Source organism: Muntiacus reevesi, chromosome 5, assembly GCF_963930625.1.
Source record: "Muntiacus reevesi chromosome 5, mMunRee1.1, whole genome shotgun sequence".
NCBI classification, from domain to species: Eukaryota; Metazoa; Chordata; class Mammalia; order Artiodactyla; family Cervidae; genus Muntiacus; species Muntiacus reevesi.
The window spans coordinates 77,440,839-77,461,096 of NC_089253.1; the positions used below are offsets into that span (position 1 = coordinate 77,440,839).

Below are 20,258 nucleotides of genomic sequence, written 5' to 3' on the forward strand. Positions count from 1 at the left end.
TTGATGACTAATGATATTCAGCAACTTCTCATGTGCTCATTAGGCGTTGTGTATGTATACACAACGCCTAATGTAAATAAATTTATCCAGTAAAGGCCTTGTATCCAGTACTGAAAGTGGCTTTCAAATGGGTTGTCGTAATATGGAGTTGCATGAGATCTTTACATATTCTGAATACAAGGCCTTTACTTGATACATTTATTGTGAATTTCCCACCCCTCATCTTCAGCTTGTTTTTTCATTTTCCTAACCATGTTCAAAGAGCATGTGTTTTAACAGTCCAGCTGATCAATTTTTCTTTTATGGTGTACTTTGTATTCTAAGAAATCTTTACTTACTCAAAGGTTGTGAAGATTTTCTCTTGTTTTAGAAGTTTTATAGTTTTAGCTTTTGCATTTAGATCCATTTATTTCAAGTTAATTTTTGTGTTGTGTGAGGTAAAAGTTTAAGTTTATTCTCCAGTGGGACACAGAGTTATTGCAGCATTATTTGTTGAAGACGTCCTTTCTCCCCTAACTGCCTTGGCATGTTAGTAGATCACTTGAACACATACACAGGGCTTTCCTTTTGCCAAACCACAGTTTTGAGTATTGCAGCGTTCAGTTTTGAAATCAGGAAGTTCAAGTCTACCAGTTTTGTTCTAACAAGTTCACTGCTATCTTCTAGGTCATATGCATCTCCAAACATATTTTAAAATCAGCCTGTCAACTTCTAAGAATTGCTGGAATTCTAAGAAGGACAGTGTCAGGTCTGTGGATCAACATGATTTTCGTAAAATGAATTAGCAAGTGAATTGTCTCCTTAGTGTTTTGTTGGATAGGTACTATTTCTTACTTAAATGACTGCTAGAATTTACTGGAGAAGCATCTAGATATGCAGTTCTGTGAGAAAGTTTTCCATTGTGCTATTCAGAGCTATTCAAACTTTAGATTTTGAAGAAGGCTCCTGCCAAGAAGCTTTTTACTCTTGGAAAGATCATCTACTATTAATGCCACAAATGCTAACAAGAAGCAAAAAGTAGTAATTACCAGAATTTTGGCTGCAGAAGATTCCTGTCTATTAAGGTGCCATACAGGTGGCCTAGATGGAATTTTACCTTTATTCCTAATGCATGATACAGAGTAGAAAGGAATGAACTTAAGTTTCCACCCCCATGAGTAGTAGTATTCTGTTTCTTCATTCTCCCCTCCCTTTCACAAATATATTTACCTTGTCAGATGCTAACTTCTTTAAGCTGGTACTATTTCTTGTTTTGAGAGCCCCAGCACCCACCTCAGTGCTAGGTAAACTGTAGGCATTCCAGTTTGTCAAGGTACAGATAACAACTAACACTGTTCCTCATGGTACTGCAGTGTTTTTGGGGCAACAGGCAAGAGACTGAGTTTAGGACTTAACTCTTCTTAGGACTGTGAAGAAGAGATGCCTAGTAGCCTCCACCAAGAGAGACTGAAATGCTACCAGAATTCCTTAAAGGAAATTCTTTAGCACATAAGGCTCACTAATTTATCCTTGATGTTATTGAAATATCAGCTGGCACTAGAATTTGTTCCATAAACCTTAGATCACTTTTATTCTTTTTGAAGATGGAAGCAACATGATAGAAGTGAATGCATAATGGATTCTGGAATTACAAGGTCTGATTTAAGGGATGTATGCTTACTGATCTAAGCATCAAACGAATAAACGTGCAAATACTATGTACACTTCATAAGTAAGTATACAAGTGTACTGAAAATGTTAGTTGCTCAGTTGTGTCTGACTCTTTGTGATCCCATAGGCTGTAGCCCACCAGGCTCCTCTGTCCATGGAATTTTCCAGGCAAGAATACTGGAGTGGGTTGTCATTTCCTTCTCCAGAGGATCTTTCTGACAGAGATTGAACCCACATCTCCCGCACTGGCAGTTGGATTCTTTACCACTGCACCACAAGGGTAAGTTAATATTAACTGAGCCCACAGATATAAATAAGAGTTATACAGGTCAGGTTAGTGGGAACACAAACATTTAGTCTCTCTCTGGATTGGGGTTAAATGCCACAAAGTCAGCTTCAGCAATACAGGTACTAGGTAAAAGATTTCTTTGTTCTTTTCCCAATCTTCCCTCTTCATTTCTCGATTCCTATCCCTTTCTCCACCTTACCATTTCAGCAAGACCCAATTCACATCTGTCCTTTCAAAACAAGGTCTACCTCCAAATTTTAAATCCTCTTAGCATAATACACAAATTCACAGCTCAATATAGTAAACCTCCCAGAGAGATTTGATTTTTAAATCTGAAAGAATGAATTTTTACAGTGAATTTCAGTGGCTGTTTAAGGCAGATGGGGAGATGTTTTAGAAGCACAGGAGCATTACATAGGGACCTATTAGACTACCCAAAGTAATCTACTTGTGGGGCCAGACCAACTTCTGAAATTACTTTACTTTCACTTTAAATAAAGCGGTTTTTCTCAGTACCCAAGAGGTTCAAATAAACTCTCTGAGACATTTTGTTGGTGTAGATTTTAAATTACAAGCTTGATCTGTTACCCCCAAATACAGTTTTTAAGGAAGATTAGTTACAAATCGTTGTCAGTACTTTCCAATGACAGAAAAAAATTACATGATAGTAAAACTGGATGAATTCCTTATGTGAGAGTTAACAATTCTCTCATCACCAGATGGAATTACTCCAATTCATGCAATAAATGACCATTACATTTTTAAAAGTTGCCCTAGTTTTTCTAGGTGAGATTTCATGCCTATTTTAAATCAAGACATCAGTATGCTCTTGAGCTCACCTCACTCTCCATGGGAAGCAGTGAGGACACACATGGTTTTTCTGAGATACAACTGAACTCCAGAGGACCACAGTGTCATCTCAGATCTTTCACCTCTGTGTGAAGGTGCCTAGGAGATCTTCAGTTTCAGAAGTAATGGCCCTGGTGGCCAATGTAACACTACAGATTATTTAGAACTTCAATAGTGATCAAAAAAAGGAACAGGAAGGAAATTTTGACTTATCTTGACATAAAAGCGGCAGAAATCAGCATTGCCAAATTTCTGTAACTATAGATCATGAGGGTAAAACAGAAGAGGTTCGTCTATGTAGGGGATACCCACACAGTAGACTTTGTGAATGTCTCTTACAGAACCACATAAGATAGTACCATCGACATTTTATATATTTACATATAAGTTGAATACAAATTCTTAAAATTTATAATAGAACATTAAAATAATCTTCTAATAAAATCAGCCTTAAGTATAAGGAATCTAGATTTCAGTATCTTGTACACTTCTAAATAAATATCTTTGATCTATAATCCTTGAAAATATTATAGTTTATGGTGGCATGATAGAGACAAGTCAAACAGTATTATAAGTAAAAATAAAACATCAATTTAAAAATAAGCCTAAAAACACACTGGGTTGAAATTATAGAAAATCAAAACACTAAGTATACAGTAATTAAATATCAGGTATAACCAAATGCGTGCTAAATGACACAATTTCAACTTCTATAAAAAGCCCTTTAAAAATCATAAGTCTAAATAAATAAGCTGAAACACCAAGGGATGTACTGTACCAGCCAGTAACAACTAGTAAGAAAATTCTCTTTTTCTTTCAAACGATCCTAACCGAAAAACATGAAATAATGATCACTGCTAAAAAACTATAATTCATGTGTTTTGTTTCTTTTAGAATGCTATCAATGAGATTAAAAAGTTAAAGAAAGGCTTCCTAATTGTTAGGTCACTGTACTTTAGAAAAGGAAAACTGACAGATTTAAATAAAAATCAGACATTTGTCTATTTAAGATATGATTGAATTTTCATCTAATGACCCCATAATAGGTCTGAATCAAGCCCATGATATGAATGCACATTCAAGCATCTGAATGTCTGATCTGTTAATACTGAATTATATATGATGATTTAATTTCATTCACTAAAGTATTAATTTATTTTACTTAAGACCAGAATCAAAACATCTAGAGCAGGAACTAATATCTTATTTATCTTTGTAGAAGGGGTCTTAGATTCTCAGAACATAATAGGTGCTCAATAGGTCTTTACTGAATTGAGCTGAATCCGGCATTCATTATAGGAAGCATTGAATCCATGATGAAACTGGCTGCCTGAGACTCAGAGGGAGCTATTCAGTTTTATCTCTAGGCCTGTGATGAACTTCTGGCTAGTTAACCAAGTTAACTGTCACTGTAACTGTCATAGTTTCTCAATTCAGGGCCAAGATTTCTATAATTTATCTGTTCCACAGTTAAGCCTTCTCGAAAGTTTTGTGCCAGCACATTTACAGTCATGTTGAAAGAATAATCTTTGTTATTCTATGTTGGGATTTTGCTTATGACAGCTGTCTGAAATACACACACACACACACAAAACCATTTTGCAAGTGGAAAACAGAATCCGGAAAGAGTGCACAAAGCCTAAATTACATAGCTCCCGAGGTGAACTAAAAAAAGACACTGAACCCATAAGGAAACTCCTTTTCATTACACACACACTTATTGCGTGATGGCTGGAAGCAATGTCTTTGGACCAACAACTGTAAATCAAGAGTGTCCTTTAACCATTAGCTTGAAGGTAGCCAAAAATGGTTTGGCTCCAACCCGGCCCTGTCCAGTTCTGCGCAGTGAAGCTCATTACACTAGGAAGCAGCGAGGAGGAGGTGGACATGCCATCCAAAGACCATTCCTTCCATCCACAGTGCTCAGATCAATATCTCTTCGTTATGTGATTATTCTAAGAGTTCCTCTGGATTGCCATTTACAGTTGCTGTTTCTGATGTCTGTTGTTCCTCTGTGGGGAAGGGGCGGGGGGCGCGCACGTTACAGAACTCCTGAAATAAAAGCTGCTCAGAAAGTTTCACTCTTTGATTCTCACTGCCAGCATGCCTGTCCTTCTTGAATGCTTGCTAGGAGAGGTAGATCCAGTGTTTAAGTTCTGCTATTCCCTGTAGTAACTTAGTGTAATAGAAGTCCATGTTGTCTGCAAAGTCTGTACAAACGGGTGACTCCATGTCCCCAAAAGTGCAGTATAACGCAGTTCCTCCCACACTAAGCAAAACCGTCACTATGCAGAGCAAGACAAGTAAAATACAGGAACCACCTCCAACTTCATCTGCAAACAGGAAAACAGAGTAAGGTTAGCTGACACAAGAATCAAATTCTAGTGTCTTGTCTCACCAATTAAGGTAAGTAGATGTTTCTAATATTAGTCCTCTATGGATAGTCCCTGATAGAAAGCTAGTGTACCAATGACTGTACGAGGACTTGTTACCATAAAGACATACACTTGTGGAACTTGTGAATGCTAAAATTAAAACTAGTTCATTTATCCGATGGATATAACCACTTCCATTAAAAAAGAAGCAAAAATTTGGCAGTATATCTCAAACACATGTGGCTAAGGATTTTTATAGAAACAGGATTATGTAATTGTATTCTCCTTTGATTGACATATTTAGTTTAGTAGATCTTCATAGTTAATAGACCTTAAGAGATTTAATAGTTTATACTTAGCATAGTTTTTATACATACAAATAAAAAGGATTGTATCATTTGTGCTGTGTTTCTTAGTTTTTTGGGGGGTTCTGGTCAGTTCAATACTTTTATCATCTTTTCTGTTTTTGCCATGATTCACACTCACCCTCTTATCTTTGTTAGCAACCTATTTTATGTATTTTTTCAGCTATTTGTCCTTTATCATATATTTATTAAAACATTTAGATACAATTTATTTTAAAACATCTATTTTGTTTTATTTATCTACATGCACTGACACTGTTCAGAGTTGTGCTGTCCAACATGGAAGCCAAGAAGCGCAGGTGGCTACTGAGGACAAGTTATATGACTTAGTCTGAGATGAGATGGTTCCTGAGGCAACTAGGGACTATCAGTTCTAAATCCAGGGTTCCTCCTACTAAGCAACAATTCAGTACCGATAGGTACAAACAAAGAACTGAGCACTTTATCTGGAGAAGACTGTGATAGTTACAAGCAAGGTTCAGGGTAAAAATGAGGAGTGAGAACAGATTATTTCCACGGCTCCTGCCAGCTTTATAGTTGTAAAAATTTAGAAACATCTACTGCTATCACTTTATGTCATACTTAGAAACTGTGCCTACACATTGACATCATTATTTAATAATGCAGTTGTTTTATAAACATGAAAAGCACACTGGCAGATTCTTGGCCATGTTTCTACTCACTCTGATTTACCTAGGCCTTAGGTAAACTTGACAACAACCTTAAATACAAGCCCAGGAGGAAAAAAAAAATAAAAAAATAGCAACAGTGTTAAACTACTGCTCTTGAGAGACACTTTTTTCCCATAGAGTTGAGAAGAAATCACCAAAGAGAATATATTTGTAATTTATAAATATTTCCTTCAACAATCAAGGAGTATTGACTGCCACTGAAAAGACAAAAACAGCAGGCTAACTAAAAACAAAAAGTCAGAAAACAAAATACTAAACAAAGAAACTGAAATGAGCTCTGAACACTGACAACTATCTGTGGGACCGGAAGGCAAGGAGATGAATTTTGCAACTGGTCACTTATTTGAGCAAATAGAATACTTAGGACTTACTTAAGAACTGATGATAGTTCACTTCTCTGTGTTTCTTTATATAATGCAACTAAGTTTACATATTCTTTACAAATCCTATTACCAAATGTCTTATTGTACATTAATTCATTCTTTTGGCAAACACTGATCAAATCTGTGCCAGAGACAGTGCTGAGCACTCTACCTTGATCTAAGCTGTCGTCTATTTCTTGGAATCTCACTCTTCGCTTGGATGATTTCTGTTGCATCTGGGCAGGATGATCTCCTACAGTATCATTCCTCTTCTTCAATATAGAGACCAATCCTTCAGCAGGAACAACCTGGCAGAAATGATAAGAACCGTCTGTTATATTATGGTAAGACACATCAGTGATATTTTACATGTAATGGTAAGAAGGCTAATTCAACAAGTATTGGAATTCCTATTAGAGTTTTAACCATAGGAGAAAAAATATAACAATTATCAAAATTTTACAGAATAATACTTTCACTTGTATTCAGATACTGCCAAATACACACTTCTAAAGTACTGATTTCTTTTCTAAAGCCTTGAGTTGAATCCAGGGCCAGGCAGTGTGACACGGCATCGATTGGAAATCAGGCCTCCTTTAAAGCTCCCCTTACCTGTTACGTCATCTATAAAATGATTCCTAACTGCCCCTCTTTGCTTAATCATGAGCACTGGGTTTTGCTCTACAACAGAGGCTTTTTTTCATTCATCAGCAACTTTTAAGAAATGAATATGTGAGGCTAAAAATACACTTGATACCAACTTTTAACATCAAAATCAGTGTTGTCCTCAACTTCTCTGAGAAACTACACATTTACTAAATAATGTTACAGTGCTCTAAAGACTTTAAGAACTCTTCTAGAATATCTCTCAGATCTAGTTTACTAGGCACGTATTACCATGTAGTATGCATAGTGTGGCAAACTATGTCCAGTAGGCCAAAGGCCCACTGCCTAGTTTTGTAAATACAATTTAATTGGAATACAGCCAAGCTCACTCATCCACATATTGTATATGCCTGCTACGATGGGAAAACTAAATACAGGCCAGAAAGTCTAAAATATTCAATCCTTGGCCCTTCATAGAGTTTGCTATTATCTCTTTAGTTCGCACCTCTACCCCTTTCTACGCTGTCTTTCTGGTTTTCACTTGGGATACCTCTCTTCTCCCTCGGCCCCGCCCTTTATTTAGGATCAAAGAAGAAACAGAAACCCTTGCCATTGTGGAATGAAAAGACTCCGAGGTGTAGGGAGAAAGAGAAGAGAACTGGTTCGTGGAGCCAGGCTGGGAAGCTAGAGGCCTTACTGAAGGCCCCCTAGGCAGCAGGTTGACTCACCCAGGTTGACTGGTGGTTGCCTGCTTGGACAAGCTGTAGGTGATGACACACAGTTGGGCACTGTGTGTCTCACACTGTACATGTCAGTGGTTTGCTGGTGTCACATCACTGTAAGCTGGCCACTTCCTGTAAAGTCATTTATCTGATCAATGGTATAAAATACTTAATATGACTTGGAGTTCCAGCCAACCATCTTTGACAATAAACTATACATAAATATTATAGATTCTATTAGTTCTTTTTATAACTCAAGGCTTCTAGGGTCAAATAACTCAATATTGTCTTCTACTGGGCTTCCCTGAACATGAATCTATAGAAACCATTATCTCAAAAAAAATAAAAATAAAAAAATCAATGTTAGTAATTTATTCTTTTTATAGAAAACATGTATTTCAGATGATGTATTTCTTTTGAGAAAGCTAAAGTACTTTAGTGACATTAAAATGATAAGTACAAATTATGCAAAGGAACAGTTTTTCAATCTTTCATCAGAAAGCAAAACATTAAAGAGAATCTTCATAAAACAAAGAAAAACTTTACAAGTATCAAGCTGAAACTGGGTACTTAAGGGAGAAAAAGAAGTCCTAATAAGTTTCTAAAGGGCAAGACATGGAAAATGGAAATTAATTTTTCATAGATTCATTTACTATCGATTTTCTCCATAAAACAGTATTTACCAAAAATGATGTCACCTATCACAGGTGCTTTCAAATTGCTTTAACTACAAAGAATAAACAATTATATTAAGAATACCTCTGAAGAAGACCCCCAGAATTGCATTACTATTAACTGTATATCATTGTGATCTGAGTTTTGAATCTGTAAATTCAAGAAACAGACCCAACAGTAAATTGAAAGAGCTGCAACTATGTATAAATGGATGGTGAAAGGCCAAGAGAAACTCTCAAAATCATCTGGAAAGACACAGATGGTGCTTCTAAGACCTAGAAGCTATACTAGGTGCAGGAGCTGTTAGGCCCCCACTTTAGCTCCTTGTTGGCCTAATTTGGGGTGTTTGGCTCCAGAAGTCAAGTAGTTACAGGATACAAGACTTTCCAAGTGGCCCCATCTTATTTACCATGGGTGGCAGTGAACTTTGGCAAATTTTTGAAAGAGGGAAGAAGAAAGAGTATGAGAAATTACAGTTATGTGGGATGAGCCAGCATGCTGTCTTGACACCCTCCCCACTCAACCCTTAATTCCTGGCAAAAATCTAACCACAGGCTTTACTTTCTTTTCCTTTTTCTTTCCCACCAAGAACATGTTTCAGCAAGACAGTGTCTGAGGTGAAGGAATGTGCTCTTCTCCATTATTTCCTGTAAGTCTTGCTCAGGGATCTTCTCCAGGGATCCTTCTTTTATAACTGCTCTCTGGTCCTACAGACTATAGGGATGGTGGGACCAAATTTAGGCATAGGAGATGCAAGGCAAAAGGGAAACTCTTAGAAGACAGGTCTTTTCTGTTCTGGGAGGAGTTCTGAATAAAGGTCTTAGAACCTACCCCTAGCAAGGCAATTCCTACTTACCATGCTAAGGCAATTGGACAAAATATTTAAGAAATGACATTAGTAGAGTTTAATTTTACGGTAGAAGGGCAAGTTAGTTAAAACAAGATCATGGTGTTAGTCTGGGGTCTCATTCAAAAGTTTGCCAAGTGTTTCTAAGTTTAGGGGACACAGAAATGTGTCTACTTCAAACTACTTAAAAAAAATTTCTATGCTTCTATGCCTTTTAATTTTTTAATCATAATGTCAATATTAAAAGGTCAAGAAATTTTAAACCTCAAAAAACGAAGCTTTAAAAACTAAACTTAGGTAATTCTCTGTGATCCAGTGGTTAGGACTGTGCTCTCACTGCTGAGGGCCCAGGTTCAATCCCTGGTTGGGGGAACTAAGATCCCACAAGCTACACGGCACAGCAAGAAAAGAAAAAGAGAGAAAATAAAACTAAACTAAATTTAGTTTCCCACTTCAATTACCAAATTCCTTTCCTACCAAAACAAAGTATACCAAGCCTTTACACTGAGAACAAAAAGAATGTCTAAGCTGCAATTAGTGTAATTGTTACTGGTACTACACTATGAATTAGTGCAGAATTTAAAAGAATAATGAAATATCCACCTGGCCTAGCTCTGCATGGGCTTCCCAAATTGCATTAGTGGTAAAGAACCTGCCTGCCAGTGCAGGAGATTTAAGAGACATGAGTTCCATCCCTTTGTAGGAAGATCCCCTGGAGGAGGGCATGGCAACCCACTTCAGTATTCTTGCCTGGAGAATCCCATGCACAGAGGAGCCTGGCAGGCTACAGTCCACAGGGTTGCACAGAGTTGGACACAACTGAAGTGAGTTAGCATGCATGGTAGCTCTGTATATTTGTAAATAAATAGCTCTCCTGCACTTCCCCTCAAACATCAATGATCATCACAAACAGCATTTTAAGAATGAACTGGTTGTAAAAACAAGATTATTCTGCAACTCTGCTGGCACAGGAAATCATAATATGACATGGAAAAAAAACACTCAGACAGGCCTTGCTATTAAATCTGCCTCCTCAAAGGAAAAAATAGATATTAAAAAATATTATTTTATTGATCTAGGCTTTGCTCAACCCAGAACCTTAAGGTTGCTTGGTTTGCAACTAACTTGATAATTAATATTCATAAATCATATTAGTATATTACAAATAGCTTGAATGCCAGCAATCTCACTGTAGAAACACATGTCAAGTTTTCTGCTACTCTTCTTCACTGAAGGAAAAAGTCATGGTTCTCTGTTTAGTCCTCTAGATCTGGGTGTCATAATAAGAACTATAATTTAGTGAATCTCTACACTTTCTGTAAAGACATTTACAGAGTATGTCATCAGTTCAGTTCAGTTCAGTTGTTCAGTCGTATCTGACTCTTTGTGACCCCATGAACTGCAGCACACCAGGCCTCCCTGTGCATCACCAACTTCCAGAGTCCACCCAAACCCATGTCCATTGAGTCGGTGATGCCATCCAACCATCTCATCCTCTGTTGTCCCCTTCTCCTCCTGCCTTCAATCTTTCCCAGCATCAGAGTCTTTTCAAATGAGTCAGTTCTTCACATCAGGTGGCCAAAGTATTGGAGTTTCAGCTTCAGCATCAGTCCGTCCAATGAACACCCAGGACTGATCTCCTTTAGGATGGACTGTCTGGATCTCCTTGCAGTCCAAGGGACTCTCAAGAGTCTTCTTCAACACCACAGTTCAAGCATCAATTCTTCAGCGCTCAGCTTTCTTTATAGTCCAACTCTTACATCCATACATGACCCACTGGAAAAACCATAGCCTTGACTAGACGGACCTTTGTTGACAAAGTAATATCTCTGCTTTTTAATATGCTGTCTAGGTTGGTCGTAACTTTCCTTTCAAGGAGTAAGCATCTTTTAGATTCATGGCTGCAGTCACCATCTGTGGTGATTTTGGAGCCCAGAAATATGTCATATTAATTATGTCACATTAATATGTCATACTTAAGTCCTATTTTACAGATGAAGAAGTCAAGCTGAGACAGCTTAAATAGCTTGCTTACATTTGTAGCACCAGCTATTGGCAGAGTTGAATACAAACACAAGATTAAACCTCCTGCCATTTCCTTAATGTGAAAAGATCTTATTTTCCATGGTTATTAAAATTTTGCTTAGTGTCATTTGTTATATATTACAATTAAAGTGAGATGAACAGAACTTTCAAATAAACCTAATAAGTTTCTTTTGTCTTTCCAAAGCACTTTATACAACAAATCCTTATCTTATAAATCACCTGAATTAAGATATACTTAAACTAATGGCTAAATCTGTCTATCTAGAGACACTGGGGAGGAGATGGTTAGATGAAAGATCATTTGTGTCATTCAATTCATCTGAAAGTAGATTAATGTCATGGCTACTACGACAGCAAATTAACATAACAAGTCACAGCTGGAGCAACAGGAACTGAGGCTAAATGGAGGAAAGTCATCTTCTAGAAAGAAACACAATGGTTATCTCCAACCCCACGATACTGCATCTTAGAACACTGCAATTTGGAGAGTGAAAAACAAATGATGATGAAGTACAGTGATACTAAATTTTTCCTAGATTAATCTAAAAAGGAAAAAAGTTTTTTAAAATAAAAATATGAGCTTTATAATGTACCTAAGTTTCTAAATTAGGCACTATCTGTTGTTTTTGTAATTAGGTTTTATTTGTTTAAAGGGACAATTTAATAAATATAAAATAGGAAAAGAAATGGGTAAGAATGTCAAGACACCATCCCACTTTTTAATCCCCAGTAAATCACTTAAAAAGGTAGATTCCAAAACAGAACTGGTTCACTTTCCCTCAAAACTGCTCCATTAGCAAATCTTGTTAGTTCCTCCTTCATAAAAATATATCTTCAGCACATCCATTGCTACTGAGTCCTTCACTATTTCTCACCTGAATAATTGCAATAACTGGATCAATCTCCTTTCTCTGGCCTCTGTCTTCACTTTTCTAGTCTCCGTAGAGCAGGCAGGAAACAAATAAAATCACATCTTCTGCTCAAAATCCATTTCAAAATGTTACCGCCAATTAAATTTAATTCTAGTTCCTTACCTTGGTCTACGAGGTCCTCAAGGAACTAGCTCAGCTTGTCTTCTCCATCTGAACGTCCTACTGTTCTGTTCACTGTGCTCTAGCTTTGTTGGCCCTCCTGCTGGTCCCCTCATTGCCCTCCCCTCCACCCTGGTTAGCCAGAGCCCATTCCTCTCCCCTACCCAGCACATTGGTCTCTCTATACCCCTTCATCCTGCTAAAATTTCTTCAGAGCCATTATCAATATATAAAACAATACTGTTTATTTTTATGTGAACTTATTATGTGTCTCTCCCTCTAGAGTAAGTATCATGAGGGCAGGTGAAGTGAAGTGAAAGTGAAGTCACTCAGTCATGTCCGACTCTTTGCGACCCCGTGGACTGTAGCCTACCAGGCTCCTCCATCCATGGGATTTTCCAGGTAAGAGTACTGGAGTGGGTTGATCTGTATTCACTGGTATCTCCTTAGTTTCTAAAATACAGTAGGTGCTCAATAAATATGCCAAAGAGCAAATGAATATACAGATGAACAATTTATATAAAGTCCCTAGCCTATACTTACTCAAATAACATAGCCTTTCCCTTTAAAATAATCAAAACCAAATCTATCCTTAAAGGTGATTTATTTTTCTAAGTGAACTAGGTCAAAAGAAGAAAAGAGGAGAAGGGGAAGGCTTATCGTATACAGGTGGCTGTTGGGCTTTGCAGAGAATAAAAAAATGCATTCAACAGGATCCCCACCCTTCAGGAACTTGCAATTTAGTGAAGAGGGCAATATACAAACACGTGTGTGTGTCCTTTAATAACAGGACAGGTAGACAGAACTTTGGGAGGAATGATGTTCAGGCCCCTCCCTCATCTGCAAATCAAAGGAAAAAACATTATGGACTTTGGTGTACTTAGAGTATATCTATCTAAAGAAACAAAAGACCTATATACAGAAAACTATAAAACACTGATGAAAGAAATCAAAGAGGACACAAATAGATGGAGAAATATACCGTGTTCATGGATTGGAAGAATCAATATTGTGAAAATGAATATACTATCCAAAGTAATCTATAGATTCAATGCAATCCCGATCAAGCTACCAATGGTATTTTTCACAGAACTAGAGCAAATAATTTCACAATTTGTATGGAAATACAAAAAACCTCAAATAGCCAAAGCAATCTTGAGAAAGAAGAATGGAACTGGAGGACTCAACCTGCCTGACTTCAGGCTCTACTACAAAGCCACAGTCATCAAGACAGTATGGTACTGGCACAAAGACAGAAATATAGATCAATGGAACAAAATAGAAAGCCCAGAGATAAATCCATGTACCTATGGATACCTTATCTTCGACGAAGGAGCCAAGACTATACAATGGAAAAAAGACAACCTCTTTAGCAAGTGGTGCTGGGAACACTGGTCAACCACTTGTAAAAGAATGAAACTAGAACACTTTCTAACACCATACACAAAAATAAACTCAAAATGGATTAAAGATCTAAATGTAAGACCAGAAACTATAAAACTCCTAGAGGAGAACATAGGCAAAACACTCTCCGACATAAATCTCAGCAAGATCCTCTATGACCCACCTCCCAGAATATTGGAAATAAAAGCAAAAATAAACAAATGGGACCTAATTAAACTTAAAAGCTTTTGCACAACAAAGGAAACTATAAGTAAGGTGAAAAGACAGCCTTCAGAATGGGAGAAAATAATAGCAAATGAAGCAACAGATAAAGGATTAATCTCAAAAATATACAAGCAACTCCTGCAGCTCAATTCCAGAAAAATAAATGATCCAATCAAAAAATGGGCCAAAGATCTAAACAGACATTTCTCCAAAGAAGACATACAGATGGCTAACAAATACATGAAAAGATGCTCAACATCACTCATTATCAGAGAAATGCAAATCAAAACCACAATGAGGTACCATTACACACCAGTCCGAATGGCTGCTATCTAAAAGTCTACAAGCAATAAATGCTGGAGAGGGTGTGGAGAAAATGGAACCCTCTTACATTGTCGGTGGGAATGCAAACTAGTACAGCCACTATGGAGAACAGTGTGGAGATTCCTTAAAAAACTGGAAATAGAACTGCCATATGACCTAGCAATCCCACTCCTGGGTATACACACTGAGGAAACCAGATCTGAAAGAGACATGTGTACCCCAATGTTCATCGCAGCACTGTTTATAATAGCCAGGACATGGAAGCAACCTAGATGCCCATCAGCAGACAAATGGATAAGAAAGCTATGGTACATATACACAATGGAATATTACTCAGCCATTAAAAAGAATACATTTGAATCAGTTCTAATGAGATGGATGAAACTGGAGCCCATTATACAGAGTGAAGTAAGCCAGAAAGATAAACACCATTACAGTATACTAATGCATATATATGGACTTTAGAAAGATGGTAATGATAACCCTATATGCAAGAGAGAAAAAGAGACACAGATGTATGGAACAGACTTTTGGATTCTACGGGAAAAGGTGAGGGTGGGATGATCTCAGAGAATAGCACTGAAACATGTATATTATCATATGTTAAACAGACTGCCAGTCCAGGTTGGATGCATGAGACAAGTGCTCAGGGCTGGTGCACTGGGATGACCCAGAGGAATGGGATGGGGAGGGAGGTGGGACGGGGGATTGGGATGGGGAACACGTGTAAATCCATGGCTGAATCATGTCAATGTATGGCAAAAACCACTACAATACTGTAAAGTAATTAGCCTCCAACTAATAAAAATAAAGGAAAAAATTTAAAAAAAAAGAAAGAATGGCAGCAGCTAGCATTTATTGAGTACTGCCCATGATGGGCACTGTGCTTGGCATTCTACATGCTAAAAAAGGCAGAGCCTAGACCTCGAGGGTGAACAAGAAATAAATGTGTGGGGAAAGAGTTGGTCACTCCAGAGCAGACTAACACAGAAGGTGAAGACGAGAGGTGACAATATTCAAGTAATACCTAGAGGCAGCAGGGAGGCCAGGCTGACAATAGTAACAGTTTAAGAACAAAGGAACAGCAGGAGATGGTGTTGGAAAGGTAAAGTGGGCCAGATTACCAAGTGTCTTGTATATCAATCCATTTACTATACAGCCCTTATCCTGGAGCCAAATGGAGTCATGGGAAAAGACTGACAAGCAAACATTATTTTATAGCAGAGGTTTAAATTTACAGTCTATGTGTTAGATTCAGAACCGCAGGTGTGTTTGGTTGCACCTAGAGAATTTAAAAAAGCTATTCAGCTTTCTAGACAAGAAATGGGAACGTTCCCCCATCACCTACAACTGAGTCATTTCATTTACCCGTGTTGCCTGAGTGGCTGGGTGATCCTATTGAGACACTACTTTTATACTTATAAATATAAGACCATTTGAAGGGGGGAGAAGATGATATGAGCAATGGGGAAACTTATTAAGTAGCTACTGCAAGAGTCCAGAAAGAGGCAGTAAAGACATAAATTTAAAGAACGATTTAAATGGAAAAGAAAAGGAGCTGGGTCCAAGAGACATGACAAATAAGAGATGCAGTAAGTAATCAGAAAATTTAGAGGGCAGGATAAAAAAGAAAGGCAAAGATGAGACCATCTGGCACAGAGAAAGGATAGGTAATCCCTGGATAATCCTCTGGGGCTCATTAGACACTTACATAAATCCTGGGTCAAGCATTTTCCATGGACCCTCTTACGTTATTGGAAGACTATATTTCCTCTATGGTGATGAAGCTGGGCTTACCCTGCTCCCCTTAAAACAGTCGTTCAAAAACACCACGATTGCTTTTTCTATGACCCTCCTTTGTCCGAGATCCACGAAAGAGCTAACTATATGATTTTCTAAAATCCTGCTGCTTTATCCTAGCCTAGCATCTTACATTGGTAAGGGAATTCCACAGTGATTACTCTTAATGTAACTTAATCCCCGATCCCACCCAAGAGACAGAGATGACTGCTGCACAGAAGTCACTTAGATTAGTTTCTCTGGAGACAAACTCAACACCAATTCTGTGTTGTTACCTTTCTCCCCGTCAGAAAGTTCTAGGTTATGTCCTTCCCTATTTTGGTTCCTGTGAGACAGGTAGACCTAAAGCTAAGTAATGCTGCCAATATAGACACAGGACAAGGAACATGTGTTGTCCTCTTTCAGATTAAAAGTTTTTTAAAGACCCAAGCAGTAGTAAAGGAGTGAAGAAACTATGATATTATTTCTAAAAACAAAAATCACTTGAATCTGAAGCCTTTAGTTTTCTGAACATATGACATCTCTGCCAACAGATTACACATACATATGTTAAATGAAGAAAAATGAATGGTTTATCTCCGTATGGCATATCATGTTGCTAAAATCTGCTCATAAAGGGATCTTTGAATTACATACTATGATCATTTTCAATGTGAATAGATTAATTTTTGTAAAAATTTATCCAATACTTGATGTGCTACTTATTTAGAAAACAAAACAACTTCCTCTTCTCCACATATATAACAGTCTACTATGAGCTGAGTGGACTTTTATTATCAATAGCAGTATGAGGCTGGATCCTAATGCCTCCTTGAAGTTGTATGGCATATTTCCTCCTAAGGTTCTGATGCTAGAACAGCTAAAGAGTTTAAAGAGAAGATAATGCAATCCTCCCAGGTTCCAGAACAAAGCAAGTCAATGATGTATTAGCATTACTAGGTTGCTGGGTAAGAGGAGTTTGGATTCTGACATTAAAATAATGCCAGTGTATTATGGGTATTGAGATAAAATTTCATCTTTTTTTTGAAAACTAGGATACTCAAATTCAGTAAACAGGTAGCACTTGCAGTCAGACAACTGTTAGACTGAGGCTTCACACATATAGCATCCTTCTCTGAATTTTTAATCACTGCATCTGTAATGTCATGGCAATCAGAAGTTACATAAAAATCACTGAATGTGGAGTAGGAAATGGCAACCCACTCCAGTGTTCTTGCCTGGGAAATCCCATGGACAGAGGAGCCTGGCGGGCTACAGTCTATGGGGTCGCAAAAGACTCAGACACGACTTCGTGACTAACCAACAGCAGAGAGCATTTACAGTGCAGCAATAGCATGTTGTGTAGAGACCTACTTTTGTAACGATCTTCAGCAATTTTTCACATAAGAATGGAAAACAAATAAAACCGCTTTCACTTTAAAAGAAAAAAAAATCACTGAATGAGGGGATAAGTGAGTGAATCGCTCTAACGTACAGACACTCCACATGTGATAAACTTTTTTCTTAAGAATCTATGAAATGAACATAAATGTTTTTGATGCTTTTTGAAAACTGTAGAGAGGGGTAGAATGGGGAGGGAGGTGGAAAGGATGTTCAAGTAGGAGGGGACATGGGTAAACCTATGGCTCACTCATGTTGATGTCTGGTAAAAATCAACACAATATTGTAAAGCAATTATCCTTCCATTAAAAACAAATTTTTTTTAAAGATTAAAAAAAAAACACGTTTGATGACAGTGTGTCAGGTTCTAGGTTCTTTTTTTACATAAGAAAGAACAGCGATTTTTTGGACACTAAGCTATTATTTTACTCAGCAAAATTATTCTGGCTTTGAAAACATTTCCCAAACCTAGAAAAGTTTCATTTATACATATTTCTTTATTAATGAATTAAATTAGTGTACATGTTTTTAGTTCTTTATGAGATTTTGTATAAATTATCTCATCTTAAGAAATAATGATGAACCTGAGTGTTTAAAAAAAAACAACAAACACTTCCACTGTGCTGGTAATGGTTATCAGGGCCAAGTTCCACTGAAGTCAGAGCTGAGCCATGCAGAAATGGCAAGAGAATGAAAGCAGAGAGATATATGGCAACGAGAGAACATACCATTATATTCTACCATAAACACAGTGGTAGAAAGTGTGGCAGGCTGTAAGGAGATCTGTGAGGGGCGGAGTCACTGACAAGAAATGATAAATTTGGGAGACAAGGACTCACAAGGAGAGCACGATTATATGGAGGAACATAGGCTATGAGCCTCAGTGGCTCCTGAGGGCAGGAAAAATATCCATGAATATTATTTAGTTATTAAGAAATTATGTTCTGTATCCTCTGTTCACAAAAGTATGAACAAGTGTGGCAGAAGAGAGCCCCTCAAACGCCACAAACTTCTTCTGATTCTTCACTGTATCTTCATCACCTGACACATGGATGACATCCTTAACAGAGTTCCACTGAAAGCACGAAATAAACAGTGTTTGGATTAAAAAGAAGTTTGCGCTTAAAAGCAAACCCCCTTTTACCTGAACATTTTACTTAGCTCAAAACTTCATTCTTAAGGTACTATGGAAACAGTAAGCACAGTGATTTTCAAAGTTTAAAAACTTTTCCTGACACAGTTAGGTAGATTTTAATAAAGTATATTTTTTAGGATGGAGAAGGAGTATTCAGAAACAGTCTGTTTAGCATTATCATAGAAAAGTAAACTAGCATTGTCAGTCATATGCAGCTTTGGGGGTTTTAAAAACAGTACAACTTAACAGAACAATAGACTTTTAGGAAAGGGGACCATCGTGTATAAAAAGTAATTTCACAGGAAGGACGATTTTAAGATGTACGTAGCATAATTTCCAAGGAGGAAACCTAGGAAAAACTGACATTATGAGTTTGAGGAAGGACTGTTCCATTTAGTTGTAATACAGTGTTAATTCAACAGTAATTCCCCACCATAAATGTCCGTTAAGGCAGGGAAACTCAACAGGAGCACTCTGTCCTTCTCCACAGTTTATATTTAAAAAAGTAAAACTAGACCATACAACAAGTCAGCTTGATTCAACTTGAAAAGAAGCAGTTAGACAGTAGTAACCTTCTGGTATTAAACCTAGATTTGAATCTGGTTGTGACTTTACTTTGATAATTCCCTGTACCAGAAGTCTGATGAAAATAAAGAGAAGGAGTTCTGGGTCCAGTGTTATACTATTAGATCTATTTAAAATCTTTTTTTTTTTTTTTTACTATTCTTAAAAATTATGATACAAAAATTATACACACACACACACACACACACACACAACATTGCCATTTTAACCATTTTTAGGTGAAATTATATTCATGTTGCATAACCACCACCAATATCTATCTCTAAAATTTTCATCACCCCAACAGAAACTCTGCACTCATTAAGCACTACTAAACAATTTTAAGGAAAAAATTGAGAAGAAAAGTCAGTTTATGGAGGATTGACTATCAGTGGCAATAAAAAGATCTGGTTAAAATAAAAAGAATGACTATTTTATCTATTTCATGAAGAAAAAAATTTTAAAAATCATAGTTGATAGTTGACTATAAACTGCAAGAAAGAAAGCTAGTAACATGACAGTAATTATCTTAGGAAGCTCTCACAGGGTTTCATTTCCATATGTATTCTGTTGTCTATTTTGGCTTGGCTACATTTCCATCTTCTACTTGATGGTTTTTTATTTCAGTGATAACGCAGAATCAGAAAACAACAGATACAAATTAAAATAAAAGCTTACTTGGAAAAAACACAAGATGAGAGAAGAAAAGCAGTTAGCATCCTAATTCTCAGAGAAATAAACAGAATTAGACGGTAACTCCATAAGGCTGGTAACAGTATTTGAAGTCAGTATTTGAAGGCTGAGTCAGTATTTGAACTAAGGTTGTCACACACTGCTCTTTCTACTAGGCCAGGCTGCCTTTTGAAGGTGCTACAGTTTTGGTATGGTCCCCCCTGCTCCCGCCTGAACTTTAAAAAATTGTATTCTCAAACAAAGGA

At 37.2% G+C, this 20,258-nt stretch overlaps 1 protein-coding gene across 2 annotated transcripts in view; it reads right to left on the minus strand.

Moving 5' to 3' along the window:
• Nucleotides 1-1,482: 1,482 nt before the first annotated feature.
• The window catches only part of CNST (consortin, connexin sorting protein), a 94,530-nt gene continuing 75,754 nt past the window's right edge, over nucleotides 1,483-20,258 (minus strand). For both annotated transcript variants that reach the window (XM_065935581.1, XM_065935582.1), the window contains 2 exons: nucleotides 6,755-6,890; nucleotides 1,483-5,121 (listed from right to left, as the gene is read on the minus strand). In XM_065935581.1, the coding sequence (XP_065791653.1) occupies nucleotides 4,916-5,121; nucleotides 6,755-6,890 (342 nt within the window). In that variant the 3' untranslated portion in view covers nucleotides 1,483-4,915. The remainder of the gene's footprint in view (nucleotides 5,122-6,754; nucleotides 6,891-20,258) is intronic.